The 16,159-nt window shown below is 45.7% G+C and overlaps 1 protein-coding gene across 1 annotated transcript; it reads right to left on the bottom strand.

The window, feature by feature from the left end:
* Positions 1–11,438: 11,438 nt before the first annotated feature.
* On the bottom strand, positions 11,439–15,707 carry MESR6 (misexpression suppressor of ras 6). Its single transcript, XM_084593843.1, has 3 exons — positions 15,191–15,707; positions 14,331–14,642; positions 11,439–11,954 (listed from the first exon to the last, which is right to left on the bottom strand). The coding sequence occupies exons 1-3, from the start codon at positions 15,509–15,511 to the stop codon at positions 11,463–11,465; spliced, it is 1,125 nt and encodes a 374-aa protein (XP_084449969.1). The 5' UTR covers positions 15,512–15,707; the 3' UTR covers positions 11,439–11,462.
* Between the last annotated feature and the right edge of the window lie 452 nt (positions 15,708–16,159).

Genomic DNA, 16,159 nt, shown 5'->3' with positions numbered 1-16,159 from the left:
CCTAGTACTTGGACCTTGGACATATTGCTAATAGTTCATATTGATATGGTGGTGCAAAATAAATAGGCGTGTAAGGAAGGTGCACAGGACAAGTGGTCGTCCCCAATCCGTTCCTCGCATATTTTTAAGGCGAAAGCCTTTAATGGCTCATACTGTCATGGACGTGTTTCCCGCTTTTGCGGCGGCTGTCGCGTGGAATTCCTTGGTGCGCATTCAAGTGTGGGATTGCAGATGGCAGAAAGGCTAGACAAGATGAGACTTCTGGAGGAAAGGCGCAGTATCTGTCGCACTTTTTGTGACAAGTGTGCGTTTGGATGGTACGTCATCGCTCCTGTCGCGCGGCAACGTTAGACAAGATGAGATTTCTCAGACTTTCGCCTTTCACTACTTTAGTCGCTAAAGTCCCTCGTAATTTTTTCTTTTTTGCGCTTCTGCACCTGTCAGAATATTTGAGGCTGCTCATCAAGACGAGCAATAATAGTCGCAAATGATCATCGGGAAAATTAAGGCACAGTAACTGTCCCATTCTCTGTGTGGACACCTGAACCGGCTGCAACGGAAGACAAAGGAGGGGGTAAAAGGAAAGACTGTAGGGGTTGCGAATTCATTTCAACTGCCTGGAATTCTTCAGCATACACCGATACTGCATAGCGCATGGGCATCTCGTGCACTTTGCCTCCATCAAAATGCAGCTTAACTCTCTAGCCACTGAGTAATCGCAGCATGTAAGACAAAGCCTTTTAAATGTCGTTTATAGCTCTTATGGCACAAGTGACCTGCTACTGATGCAAGCACTGCTTATTGGGAAGTGCAGTACTTTAGTCGGCTGCACCCTTGCAGAAAGTGTACAGCAGACTTCTTGCAAGAGCCTCAGTTGTCCCCTACGAGAGGTGCTACCAGCAGGTAGAAAACAGTTGCATATTATTTTTTTAATTCAGGTTGGGGCTTTTTTATAAACAGTGTCAGCCTTTTTGAAAGATGGCTAGCCCACAGGGTTATCAGGTTGTGTAATGAAATGCTTATAGCCACCCCTCAAGCTCCAGTGTTCTGCAGGGATGAGCATTAGAGATTTGCTCACCTTCCTGGAATTTGGAGTCGCAAGGGTGCATTAAGTGCTTCAGCTACAAAGCTTGAAAGCAAACCCTGTGGGCAAGACACTTTACATAAAGGCTACACTTGACTTTCATATTTAGCCAGCCAAAGGACGAGACAGAGGAAAGAAGAGGACAGGACAAGGCTGGACTAGCAACTAAATGTTTATTGAACAGAAGAGAACAACGAAGACTCCTTCCGAAAAGCACGTGCACAACCCAACTGGTGGAATGGCAGGAAATTGAGAAGATGAAAAAGAAAATTTAAAGTCAAGGCCTAACGACTTTTCTAATAGATCAAATTCCTTACAATGAAGGCTAACCGACGCCTTAGCCACACACTTGTCCTCAGCTTTAGCAGTGTAATATGCTTCAATCAACTCTCTACAGAATTGATTACGATTGCTGTAAACTACACCCGTATTATTGAAATCAGGCGCACAAAGGGACGGGTCATGCTCCGACTTACACTCTCAGGATTGCGCATGTAGCACCAGATTAGAACTCTCCTTTCCTCCCAGAGAATTGGAGTGCTTCGTCAGGCGCACATTTAGACATCTGCCTGTCTGCCCGTAGTAGCACCGGCCACAATTGAGCGGAATGCGATAAACCACATTCTACCTGCAGGTGGTGAACTTTTTCTTATGTGACACTGCACAACGAAAACTATCATAGCTACATTCTCGAGCCCCTTTCTAACTCTGGCGCACAAGCCTCCTATCTTGTTTCTCGCTGTAAATACAACGTCAACACTTGTTTTTTAGGTATTTATTTTGGCCAATTTATTTTTTGGTCTTTACACTGCTTTTAAGTCCCTCAAAATGGATGACATGGCTAAGCTTGCCTGTGATATAAACACTGTGATATTGTATTCCATATTTTTTGAAGTGAATTGCGTTTTGGACGAAGCTCCATGAGTGAACTCCTTTTGCTGGACATTTGAACTTGCATGTTTGAAAGATTCAGCATTGTATTTTAACGAAGTGGTCTACATTTTTGGATGAAACTCTGTGAATGAGCTCTTTTTGCTGGACGTTTGGACTTGTATGTGTGAAAGATTCAAAATTGTGAATTTTTAAATGTACAAATTCTTATATCTGGTGACTGTCTATGAACATATAATACCTGTTCCAATGTTAAAAAGCATTCACTTGTTTATGTACATGTTTGTGTGAAAAAAAGAAAAAGGGAAGCTCATGGGCAAATTAATTAATAAATGTGACAGTAGAATATCTAGCCATGAGCATGAACTATTGTGACTGCAATAATGGCTGCATTAAATATTCTGTTACAATATAATACTTGAGTGCTTCTTGATTATTTGCTGATCAAGTTTGCAGGAACTGACCCATTTTGATAGCTACTTTGCCACAGTTTTTTTATGTCCTTTTGCTTTTGCTTTTTTTTTTACACCACAGTTTTCGTTTTGTTCAGCTTGTCACTTTCTCAATGAGATGGCCATGCTGACACTAAGCTTTGTGACCTTCATGCTACAAGGCAAGCAAGCATGTCATTGTGAAACCTGCAATGGTTTGCTATGGAAAAGCAGAACTCTGGAAACGCTGCAGGTGGGACAACTATATATAAAATGTGCAACAACAGGAAGTGCAGTCCTTTCAGTCAAAACAAGTTTGTCACTTTGCGAATGCATTAGACTCCCATTAAGATCAACTCTGTTAAAACGATATCTCATGTAGATTAACAATGTGAGACCATTGGTTGGTTTCCCATAGGACTCGGTGTAAAAAAACAAAAAACAAAATGCCAGTTGAATGTCTCTAAACCTAGCATAATGCTTGAAAGCACTAGTGTGTGGCGCTGCAGATGAAGTTATGTGATGTTAGGAAGATAGTGAGAGACCGGAAAGCGTGGCGTGACATGGTCTATAGGGTCACGAAGAGTCGGACACGACTGAACTGAACTGAAAGGAAAGTGTGTGGTAGTTAGATATAAATGATGTCACTGTTTTCTCGCCATCACCCGCCAGAGGCATGCTCGTAAGGAGTACTCTGATGCATGTTGCCTAAGTTGCCCTGAACAACAGAGGTATAAAGCCACGCTTTACCATGCCATACGAACATCCTGCCAGTTCAATGACACAGAGAATGGCAAGCTAGTTTGACCTTGTCAGGTAGTGCTTTTGCACTAAAAAATCCGCTTACAATGAACTGTTTCACGTGTCCTTCCCCTAGCGAAACTTCTAGTAGAGAAACTAATAGCCTACTAGGTTACTGACAATAGCAGAAGTCTAAGAGGTTTAGAGGTTTACTGTCTCTAAACCTAGCATAATGCTCGAAAGTACCAATAGTGTCTAAAAGACAAAATTGAATACAAAATCTAATAGGTTATTTGACCTCTATTAGTTTTCTGCTCTATTGGTATACTAGCCCCCACACCTTTGCACATATACAATGGCTTACGGGGCTCTGTTTGAAGAATGTATATTTTAAAGCCCCTTGAGAGCATGCAGAGTACTGTCTCACTCAATACGAGCTGCAATACATCCCGAGTGAACCACTTGTATCTGCTTAATAATAAATCATTGAACGTTTAGAGAGCATGCAACTCAAAATAATGAACTCTATTCTCCCTTTCTTCAACTGAACAAATAAATTTTGAGCAACATTATAGTCACTGTGGGCCAAGAACTGAGCTCCTACCGCATCTCGTGTGTTAAGCCCGTATTGAGCGTGACAGTATGTCTACACTTGCTGCATAGAAATAGGCAGCCTTCACTGTCTTTTATATCCCTCTGAGCAGTACAGCCAGCTGGGCTTGTGGCAAGTTGATAAACAAAGCTACCTGCATAAATATTACAACTAGATATTTGTCTCGGCTCAATAAAACTGGTTTTTCCACAACACTGTTAATTGAAGGCAGTGACATATTTACTGACACATAAAAGAAATTTGCCGAAGTTTAACACCATTCAAAATATGAAAATACGTGCAAAGCATTGTTTGGCATAGTTTTGTTTGTCGGTTTAGCACCAAGAAACTGGCACAGCAATGTCAATTCACGTATAAGTCCTTAGGTAGTGGAAATAATTGCGAAGCCCTCCACTATAGAACCTCTCGCACATTCTTCCCTTCCCATGCATATGGTGAAATGTGAAAGATACTGCGCCTTTCCTTTCCTGTGCACAAATTTTCAATTTATGCAGAGCTTGCAAGGTGCTTGTGTACTGAGCAATGCCTGTGCACGTTAAGGAGCCCCAAGTAGTCAAACTTTTCGGAGCCCTCCACTACAGCATCTCCCATAGCCTAAATAAGGCTGTGACCAACCAGTCTTCCCACAATTCCTCCTCCCTTTTTTCTTTTTAGCCGTTGTTTCCTCATAGAATTCGGTTAAGATAAACTTGCCCAGTGACTGCGGGCCACGGCGACCTCGCGCAACAGCACTCGCTCTGGACTTCCAGCGCTAAACGGGATACATGGAAATAAATAGTCATGGGAATGCTCCCTTCACAGCAAGAAAGAACAAGCCCAAAAACAAGTCATCCGTCAAGTCCAGGCCGCCTCTCTCTCCCTCTCTCGTGGAGCAAACGCTTCCACAAAAAAGGGCTAGGATGAGGAAGGGTGGCTAATCCTGACCTTGATGGGGCTGGGACAGATCGGTCGCCGCTTGCGGCGGGGGCTAGTCTGCCACCGGTTTTTATCTGTTGTAGGCCGGCATTGCACCCGCCACTGCTTCGGTGATGGACGACGGCTGTTGTTGCGACGCGCGTCTTTCTCTCCCTCTTATTTTACAGTCTGCGGTGCTCGGTTTAGGCGTACGTGTGGATTTAAAATCTGCTTATATGCATGGAGTGAGCTGAAGACAGCGCAGCAGTTTCTATTTTGAAAGTGCCGTTGGACTAGTTTTCTTTTACCTAGGGCGAAAGGCTCTACTTATTTATTTATTTATTTATAGGAAGGGAAAGGCGCGGTAGAAAAGCTCTGCTAATCAACTACCAAGGTCGAACTTAGTGAGCGCTTGACCTGGACAGCAGGTACGTGCGGAGCTGGTGGTGGTCGCAAACCTGCCAAGCCAGCACTGGTTGGCCAAACTCGCGCAGCCAGCGTGGCTACGCACGCTCGCCCGGCCGGCCCCAGTAGAGGTTTTAGTTTAGCGTTGCCGTTTACCGCGGCCGTCTACCGCTACCGCGCACCGTCAGCACAGCACGCGCCCGCGGGTGGCGTCAGCCGAAATCCTAAATTTGACTAGAACGTGGCGCCATCTGTCGCCATCGGGGTGATCTGCGCATGCGTACTGACGCTGGCGCGGTAGGCATAGAGTTCTAGGCACTATAGAGCTATAGAGTTAGTCTTTGTATTAACTCTATGGCGATAGGGGTAGGCGGTAGCGGTATGGTAAGCGGTAGTAGCGCTAAACTAGTGTCCTAGAAGGCTAAACTAAGTCTCTTGACGCGCGACTTGTTGCGCTGCCGCCGATTGATGAATGGTGCCACCAGCGCGGACGCGCGCACGGCGACACCCGCCCACCCGCTGCAGCGGCAGCCCCGCTGGAGCAGACGGCAGAAAGTTGTCGAAGTGGTTGGATTGGTTGGATGTCTGCGCGTGCCTCGCCTGTGCGGGCCCGCATATTTTAGAGCGCAGCTCTTTGTCGTCCGTTCCTGGGTTTCGCGTCGGCGTCGTCGTCGGCCTCTTAACCAGCTCCGCCCCCCTTTCATCCCCCCAGCGCTAGCAGCGACCGACTGATACCGCTGGATGCCGCTGACGCCGCTAGAGAGTCAAGATAACGTGACTGCATAGAACACTGTCGCCGCCATGCAGAAAGAGGAGGGGAGGGTCCCCCCCCCCCCCCTTCCTGTTCCTGTGTGGCGGATAGGGTGCTCTTCAGTTGCCGACGCGCCGGTTATTTCACGTAGGCCCCGGCACGTCGACGAATACGTGACCACCTTCCCACGGCTAGACCTGGTTCTTGGCGCTGCGGAAGCGAGGGTATCATATTGTTTGCGTCGGCATCGGCGGCGTTGTCCTTGAAACCAACTCCGCTATCTCTTCCCTCCTCCCTTTATCGCGTTGTCCGCTTGCTGCGCGCGCTTCTGCCCCCATCGTTTGCCGCTGGGTGTACACGCCGCCCCCCTCCCCCCTCTTCCTGCGAATCTCCGGTTGTCAAAGCGCCGGCTCGAACTTCTCCTCCTCCATTGCAACCCCTGTGCGGTGGCCATCAGAGAGCCAGATCGGTGGCGGCGGATCTGTATATGTGCACCGCCCGAGCCGAAATTGCCGCTGCCGTTCGCCACTGCGAAATTATCTGCCAGTTCTTTCTGAGCCATGAGCGAGACGGCCGGTGGAAGTCCTCCGTCTGCTGCTGCTGCTGCTGCTGCTGCTGCTGCTGCTGCTGCTGCTGCTGCTGCTGCTGCTGCTGCTGCTGCTGCTGCTGCTGCTGCTGCTGCTGCTGCTGCTGCTGCTGCTGCTGCTGCTGCTGCTGCTGCTAAACGAGCTGCCAGAGCAGAGGCCCAGCGCCGTCGCCGCCAGAATCCAGAGGTGCGTGCCGCCGAAGCAGAAGCTTACCGTCGCCGCCGTCGAGATGATCCACTAGCAGCTCTGGGTCTGCACAATACAATACAAGAATTAGCAGAAGCCCAAATCAAGTCACAGCTAAACAGACTTCTACAAACGAAGACGGGAAGACGGGTGTTGGAAAGACTGGGATATAGCACACACCCAGGCTTATAACAAGACAAGAGAGGTATCGCGGGAAGTCAGAAATTGGTACCGAGTTCGGCCCATACCAAGAAACATGGACCCCCGCCTACACCCGGGAAGAAGGCAGGCAAGGGCAGAGTATTATGAAAAAACATTCGGCCAACAAGACACGTCAAGGTTCACCGACGCAGCAACGCAAAGAGGGCGATAGCCACGGTCACAGACTGCGAAGGCCGGGAGGTAGTTAGCGCCTCGATCCAAAACTGTACAGTCACGGAGGCAGAGGAAGTGGCTATCGCACTGGCCATTAGGCAAGGAAGAGAAACGGGAGAGAGTCTGACGATACTGTCAGACTCTCAATCCGCATGCAGAAATTTTCAACGGGGTAAATTATCTAAGGTAGCGCACCAAATCCTTTCTTCCACAAGCGAGCCAAGAAAACAATACACTCAAACACTAGTGTGGATTCCGGGGCATGCAGGGATCACGGGGAATTTGTACGCAGACAGGGTAGCACGAGGACATGCAACCTACCGTGCGCCCAACAGTCTCGGGACAGAGGACCTGATTCCGCTTGACCCTGACTACACCACAATACTACAACACTACAGAGGCTTGCGGAAAGTATATCCGGAGCCGCATAAAAAGCTCAGCAACGAGGAGGCCATAGATCTGAGGCGGCTACAGACGGGCACCTTCATTAATTTACACATATTACACATGATGCATCCCACGACATTCAGAGACGAGTGCCTGTGGTGCGGGAAGACCCCTACCCTGTACCACATAACATGGAAATGCAGCTCACATCAACTGCAAAAAATTGAAAACCCAAATGAAAGACAGTGGGAGGCTTTGCTGGCCAGCTCTGACCCGGAGGCTCAGCTCTACCTGGTCACAAGAGCTCGCAAACTGGCGAAAGCCAGTGGTGCCCTGGACTGGGGGCGCCAACCGCTCGTCAGCCTCGGTTGAAGAGGCGAAGAAAAAGATCTCCGAGCAATTAATAAATTGTTCACTCACTCACTCACTCCAGGAGTGCGCGTCGCCGAAGCAGAGGCTAAGCGCCGCCGCCCAGAAGACCCTGCCGTTCGCGCCGCCGAAGCGGAGGCGCATCGCCGCCGTCGAGAGCAACCAGCAGTAAGCGAGGCTGAAGCAGAAGCTCATCGCATTTATGCGGGAGAACATCCCGTTCCTCTCGCTCGTAACGCGTCCCACGGCTGTGACAACCTCGCGAGGCACTTGTATAGATCTCGGCTTTGAGAATCAAGCATTGGTGTACCAAGTCGAACATATATCAGTCTATTTCTCCGACCACAAAGCTTCCTTCATGACTGTCAAGAACTGTTAGTGGAGTCTTTGTTAAGGAATACGTGTGAAAAAAAAAAAAAAAAAATCTGTGATAGCGCATACATGTGTTGCTCGATTTCTTTGCCTCAATCTATCGAAAAGGTGAAACAGCTTATTTGCTGCGCTCAAATTTCGCATTAGGAAGTAACGTAATCGTCGGTAATTTTTTATCTCTCTTGGGCTGCTACGCGGAACGACTGCGGTTCGGAACAACTGCAAGGTGAGCAACGTTTTTTGCTGAACTACGCTGCATTTCAAGCAGTTTAGGCTGACCGCGCCAGCCGGTGCCAAATAAATTTCGCAGCTCGTGAAGAGGCGCGGTGCGCACGCCCTGTGGTTAGCCGGCTGTTCAGGTGCAGTTCGTGATGCTCCGGCAGTTTTCAACCACGGCGAGGTGTAATATGTTAATTGTGTTCCTGCGAAACTGGCTTGAGTTTCGAACAGTTTAGCTCAGCACGCTGGACAAAGTGGCATGTGAAGGCACCAAAGCACTTCGGTTAGTTTCGGTGTTACTTCGTGTTCGGTTCCTTCGGTGTTACTTTCCGTTTCGGCTTTTCGCATGTTTCTCGTAATTGGATACACAGGCACTTGCTCCACTTGCTCGAAGTAGTTATCGGCATTGTTAAAAAGGCCGGAGGCAGTACCTGAAGCAATACAGAATAATGTTGCTCGCATCAACCGACTCTCGCGCCCCTTCTATAGGGCACGACAGGGACGTAAAAATAAAAAAAAAAGAACCCTTTGAATCGGGAGGTTGCGGCGCATATGCCACCTAGCCGTAACAATTAATACTATTTGCACTTAATCTTGTCTTACTTTTAGTAACCAAATAATCAATATTCCGTTACTTCGACCTGTCTACAGTCTATATTTCATTACACAGTCCTGAGGCTAAAACGTTTTTTTTTTTCCGTTTTTTTTTTTTTCGAGCTGGGCCGCAAATGGCGTCGAGTGTCCTCTCTTTACATATTTGTTTCTCAGTGGTGCAGTTGCCTCACAGTTCAATGCAACCTTCTACATCATTTTCATTCCTTTTCCAACAGCGCTGCATGAACCCATGGACTAGCCGAAGCACGGCAGATGCGACGAGTGAACGGTGTGGCCTTCCCACAAGCAGCAGTACTCCTCTCTGCCCTGAACAACACAAGTTACTCTTGCTGAGGTAGCCGCGACTGTGATTGTGTACTTTATGTGTAATGCTTGTTTTGTTACATATCATTTGTCATAATTCGGAAATGAACGTAATGCTATTTTTGTCTTTACCTAAGTGTTGTTTCTCGCCTTGTGTATATATATTTTTTTCTGTACTGTTCACATCGCCGAATGTGTGCCAAGTTTTGTCAATGTCTCTGCCTACATCTGTCGCATCTCTTGTGTGTTTTATATGCAGCAAAATAAACGTTCATTTCACAAAACACTTGGCATCTTTTCTGCAATGCCGTTTTGCAAAGGCTGTGGCGCAGCTGCGTTGATGACCAGTTTAGAGCACTGGAGATCTATTTTTCATGTTGTTATGCATGCTGAAAATATATACACACTAGCAGACCATATGTAAAACTTGAATAATGCGCCAAAAGGGCAGGGCGCAACGCATGTTAGCATTCAAATCGCGCGCCTTTCATCAAGACCAGAATAGTTGCCGCCGGCCGCTTGGTGCACTATAGTTAAATGGGCCGCTGGATTGTCCGCTCTTTACCTATCTCTCTCTCTGATACCACGACTAGGATTCGCCCGCGGCCTTCAGTTTCGCTTTGCGTGGGACGTGCGCCGGACAGAGTGCGTGAACTCTTCGGCGGCATCGTCTGGCCGCATCCGATAATCCAGCAGAGCTTTTAGAAAAGGTAAAATTGCCATTTTTTTTTACCGTCTTTTTTACTTCGCATTTTGAGGATAACAGGTAGCAATGCAGCCGTGTCTGTCTCCGTATGCGCACACGCGCAAAGCCCTACCCTTTTCTCAAATAACTTTTTTTGATTACTACTGCAGCTGGTCTCGGAGGCAACGAGTGGTGTGTGACGCACGCGCGATGCCAACGTCTGAGTGCCGGATCTCGGCCAGCGCAAGTGCAGCGTGCTCTTTCCCTAGGAAAGCATGCTCCCGCAGTCCACCGTGATATGCGATATGCGATGGTGCACGGAAGCCATGCCCTGGGAGTGCGCTTTCTTGCACAAGAGCATGTCACTTTTCTTCCCTTGACAGTGCGGACGCCTCGCAAATGCTGTTAGAAGGGTCGCCGTCGTTCGCGGTCGAATTTCATCTTAACCGACCCTAGCGAAAACTCTAATACAAATTTATTTTAGTCTGAGCTTTGAATTTGCTGCTCAGGTCCCCTATTAGCCTAATACATTATGGTACTTGCTCTGTATGTCCCCATTTATCTCACTCGAGTTTATATAAATCTAGGAGGAAGAAACTTAGCAGCAGTGGAGAACTCTCATTTTTGGGATCTTAGTTCAAAAGCTTAACAAAATCGTCTGCTTGCATGTCAGCGTTGTGCAGGTGTCCACAGAGGAGTGGCACAGATATACTGCACTTTTCTTCCTGAAAAAACAAGCCGACTAACGACTTTTAGTTTAGTTTACGAGTTTTAAACTCCCAAAGCACCTCTAGTCTGGGATTCAGTTGGCTAAGGTTGCCACTCTCACTTTTTACGAGGGTTCACTGGTCGTTATGGTGTGAGCTGTATTGGGCTGCCTCTCATTCTCCTCACATTGGCTGTTCTATATGTCTAAGGCACTATAGGCTGGTAGGCCCATACCATATGGTACAAAGCTGCTTTCTACCCGCAGAATTTAATTTCGGCTTACAAGGATTTTTGCTCAATAGCTTAAAGCTTTACTGGATTATTAAAGGAGATAGTTTGTAATTGGTATTAATTAAACCACAGCAAAAAGTAACATCGGTCCATACAATTTGCATATTTTCTATAAAGTAAGGACACAGTATGGCTGCATCTCTGCCGCTAAAAGCTGTATTGTTAGATAGCCTTTAACATAGCACCATGTAGCATTGTCTGCAAATTTAACACAAACGCTTGCAAGCGTAGCTTGGACTAACATTAGCACCACTGAGAGCTGGCTGCTCTACCGAGACCCTACTGCAGTGTGTCTGTTGCGGCCAACAATAGCAGGTGGCCTTCAGGGAGCCTACTATGCTCTAAAAAGCAGCAGTCAATGCTCAGTGGCTTTGGTGTCAGTTTAAGCTAAGCACTTGGGCAATCACCTTTAGTCTACAGGTAGCAGTACATTTGTGCACACTAATTAAGATATGTTTGGTGCTGCTGCATGCAAGAAGTATATATAGAACTAGCCACAAAAACAGTTTGGCTAGTGTATAGGCAGTGTAGTGATTACCAACTAATACATTTTTATTATAATGCATCCTCTTTTGTGTCACCAGGTGTGTCATAATCTAACTGAACATCCAGATCACCATACACACTTTTCAACATGTCAATCACCGAGTCTTGAATGAAGTCCACTTCTTCAGGTGGGCAATAGGCATCAATGCTGGAGCGGGCTATTGTTATCAGTGCTGGCACCACACACAAGCTCTGAAGGAAACTAGCAGTATTGGCAATGAGATCCAAGACTTCCTCCTTTGAGCTTCGATGATGAGGAAGAGTAGAATCTAAATCACATGTGCAGCCTGCATCATGAATCAAATCAGCATGTAGTGTCTCTCCAATAGGAGGCTGCTCTCTTAGATCATTGCACAGGGCTATCAACTCATCTGGGCACAAAGGCTCTTCATGGCCGTCGCCATGCACAGATTGCTCCAGCACACTGCTACTGCCATGCAGTTGCTGTTCAAGGCAGGCCCTCAGGAACTTGAGCTGCCTGGCACGACCCTCTTGAGCCACCTGCAATGAGACAAAAGTAGTGTTCTTCATCTCCTGTGTCACGTAAAGCCCTCAAGGCATATGAACCTTTGTCAATAGGCTGCATTTTCATACCAACTAACAAACATAACAATGTTTTTCAAAATAGTGAGCAGTAGAATATCTTTTGCCATCTTCTTGCATACAATATTGTAGCAGTCAGGGCATGTTGGTCATTCATAATGGAAGTGTACAGCGCGTGCTCGTGTGTCCCATGTGTCTTCATTTTGTCCGTGTCTTTCTTTGCGCTGTACATTTCCATTCTCGCATGCAGAGTTTGCCGCCAGTACTAATGTCATTTTTTTTTATGCTGAATGTTCTTCCAACCTTGTGTGTTTTCGAAAAGGAAGATTGCATGATCCCTAGGGTGCTAATTTCACAATTTCTGGCCACAATAGATTTTTAACTTTTACATCTTTTTATTACAGCATCAAAATATATTCTGAAAATTTTTATGATTTAGCTACTCGTATGTTCCCAGAGGGAACTAATGGAATGGCTTTCTCGAGGCCCGAATATACTGTTTAAGAGGAAGAGGAGGAAGAATATTTGCTCTGAATACATTTGCTAAATGGCACTTGAAAGGGTTAAATGTATTATACTTTGTTACAGGTATCTCACCTGTAACAAAGAGCCTATCATATGTATTATTTATTACTAATTCAAAAAATGGTGCTGTCACACATAATGGTATTATGTGATGTCGACAACTTCATAAAAGGTCAAGAACACAATTAATATAGCTGTGTTGCCTTGTATCTGAACAAGCGCTGCCCATAAATGACTGGTACAGTGCTGCATGGTAATTTATTAATAAAAAATGTTTGCATGTGATGCTTATGACGACCTGAACCGTGCTTACCCTGCAGGGCTTTCAACGTAAACACATTGCTTGCTGAATAAACAAACAGGCTCAACTACCTGGCACTATGCTGATGTTTTTAATGGAAAAACATAATTTTACGTGCAACTGCCTCACAGAAGTTATCAACTGCGCGAAAAATTTACTATGTACACTTTACCTACTAAGTAAATGTGATGGACATTATATGCAGTCTCGCACTACACAAGTCATACTTGCAGTGCAAAGTGACCTGGTGGTAGAAGAGAAGTGTTTTCCTTAGTGGGAAACTGCTTTCCATTTTTTTCACAAATGCAAAATGCAAAAGTCAGCACTGGAAATACAATGAATGGAATGCATCAACGTGCAGTCCTTACATTGCTTAACCATTGCATCTTTGGAGCAGTTGGAGCTTTGTAACTTCATTTTAAGCATTTTCAACCTTCTCTTTGCCTAAGCAATCTCTTCAAGGAGGTTGCAGCGACCAATGGCTGCACATAATCATTCTGCCAGTTGCATGCAGTCCAATGTTTTCCGTGTTCATAGCCTCAGATCAAGACTTTTGCACCTTGTACCAAACAACCAGCCTCATAATATTGTTGCAGTAAGCACTTACTTCTCACGTATCTTAAGTTGCAGCCCTTAACCATGCACAATGCCATTGCCCGACTAGCTGGGCACTCTTGCACTAGTCTATTACAGGTCAACTTGTGTAGACAACTCAAAAAGCCATGCACTCAGGAAATACTTCCCGAGAAGAACTGTACATTAAGCAAACCATCCGTAATGACAAATTTCAAAGAAAAAAAATATTCAAAAGAATAAATTAAAAAATGCAACAATTGCAGACTGCTTTGGTGCACAGTGGTGGCCAATGAAATTCAAAATAGATACAATTCTAAGAGCTACAAACACATACCCATTATGCTTAAATATTGTGATGCAACTCTAGACATATTTAGTGGTCTCTAATGCTTGATGGCATCTCATGGACTCCACAACGTCTACAACGTTTACGTCTACAACACATGTCAAGATCTCGCGAATCGCTGCTTCATATTAGCACTCAATCAACTGAGAGCTGCTCTATGCACCTTTTTATGTGACACAAGCTGCAACGAGTTTTCTTTGCAGCCATTCAGGCAATAGAGGCAATGGTAAGGTGCATCAACTGAGTAACTTTACACTGTAAAGCCTGAAACCACAAAAACCGCCATCAGTCAGTGATTCACACTTTTAATTGCGTTTCTGTGTTGCACTGCATTCAAAATGCGGAATACAAAGCATTTCATTAGGGCAGTAGATTTTGTTCTGTGCACTGTCTAAATTAAAGTGACCAAAATATGTCGAACCAATGCACTCTGTGCATTTTTGACTCATCCATTGTCCAAGCAGCGAGCTTCCACATTATCAAGGCGTGAATATGTTAAAAAAAATTTGGCCCTCACAAAAGTCGTTCATAATTTGAGCCACATATTAATGAGGTACGACTACTATTTAAACAGGGAAGCACAAACCTTGATCTTCTGTGTGTCCCGCACGTCTTTGGGCCAGTCCCAATGATAGAGTTTACGCAGCCTGGCCATCTGGTTAGCAGTAAGCATGAGTGAGAAAGGGTCCTGAGTGCTGTAGAAGTCGAGATCTATGTCTAGTACAACCTGCCGCAAACTAGGCTGCCATGCTTTGTCTGCGGATTGATGTGCGAGCAGCCAATCAAGTGGTTGCACCCTTAGAGTCACTTCATGTGCACCGGATAGTTCCTCACTCGAAGCCCAAGCACATTCACTAAGAAAGTATGGTAGAGGACAGGAGACTTTGGCCCGCCCGCCCTGCAAAAACACGCATATACACTAGTATGAGACAGATACAGCCAGCACCTTCTGGTCACTATAACTCAACAAATGGTTCCTGTTAGAGATGTATCGGCTTAAACCAGAAGAATTGCCCACGCAGCAGAATTAAAATCGACAAAAAGTGGCGTTTACTGATGGGAACACAACTTGTACAGCAGGCTGAAATTGCTCTTTTTGACATGCGTCTTTTGACATGTGTACGTAATGCTTGCCAAATAATAATAATAATAATAATAATAATAATAATAATAATAATAATAATAATAATAATAAATCGGAAGAAAATCGTCTACCAAAATGAGCTGCAGGTGCCAGCTCGAGTAAAGTATAATTCAATGGCTTACGACGTAGACTCGCAACAATCGAATTACCTGAGGTTTTTCAATAGGCATCAAGCAGTAACTGTTCGATCAAATACGAAGTTCCCTGCTCAAGCATTCGACGAACTATGACGAACAATTATGAAATTTAATGACGAAAGACATCTCCCCCTTCCCCTAACTTCCAATTTTTCTTTTTCTCACCTTTTCACCTATGAGAAAACAGTGGTCTCCGTCAGGCAGTTGGTCGGACCAGGGTGAACGTACCCATAAGAAACGATCAAAGTGACCTGCCAGGGCAGCAGGCATAATCCAGCTTTCGATGTCAATTGACGACATGACATGCTCACGATCCCGGACCTTCTGCGGTTCCAGCTGGGAAGGAATCACGAGATCCGGATGGGCATCCAAATGAATCATTAGCAAGCCATCGAAATTAAGTTTCTTCGACCCAATGGCACGGTAAATATGACTCAATGCGTGAAAGTGCGGCTCTACCACACGAACCGGAATGGGGCGGCCCATTTTATCTTCAATACAAAGAAAGCAACCGACATATGCGGCTATGCCTCTATAATTTCCAACTATCCTCTATTTAAACAGCTTTAAACTTTAGCATCTACTTATCTACTACTACCACTACTTCCAACCATTCCAACTGTCACGGCTTTCAATCATTCATCCTTTATGGGGGCGGCCATGATGCACGCATCACGCTCACGCGTGGATAAATACAAACGAGTAAAACGTGAATGATGATAGCTGCGATGTCATCATTTTTTATTTTTAAACATCTTTTAATCGTGATTGAAGTGGCAATGCTTCAGCGTGACTTGAAAAGGTTGTATAAATGAATTTACTGGTTAAGGCAATTGAGGAGGTATCTTCCGGTAACCACGGTAACCACCCTCCTTGTGGTTCCTGTGCCAGCCAGCCATGGAGGAAGAAAAAAAAAGCTAATAAAGCTAATACAAAGAGAGTTTGTGTATTAGGTATTAGCCATGGAGGAAGGAAACAAGCTTTCCTTCCTCCATGGTATTAGCTCTATGCAGCCAGTCTTCCGGGTGGCGTTTCCGGGAGGTCGCTTCCGAGTGCGGGCTCGTTCTCACTGCACCTTCCCCGAACCTTTCGCGGTTTGGTTCGTTTAGTTAGTTTGGTACATAGAGTTCCTTA

Source organism: Amblyomma maculatum, chromosome 2 (assembly GCF_055883805.1).
Source record: "Amblyomma maculatum isolate TAMU_Amacu chromosome 2, ASM5588380v1, whole genome shotgun sequence".
Classification (NCBI taxonomy): domain Eukaryota; kingdom Metazoa; phylum Arthropoda; class Arachnida; order Ixodida; family Ixodidae; genus Amblyomma; species Amblyomma maculatum.
This window is presented reverse-complemented; position numbering and strand designations above follow the sequence as displayed.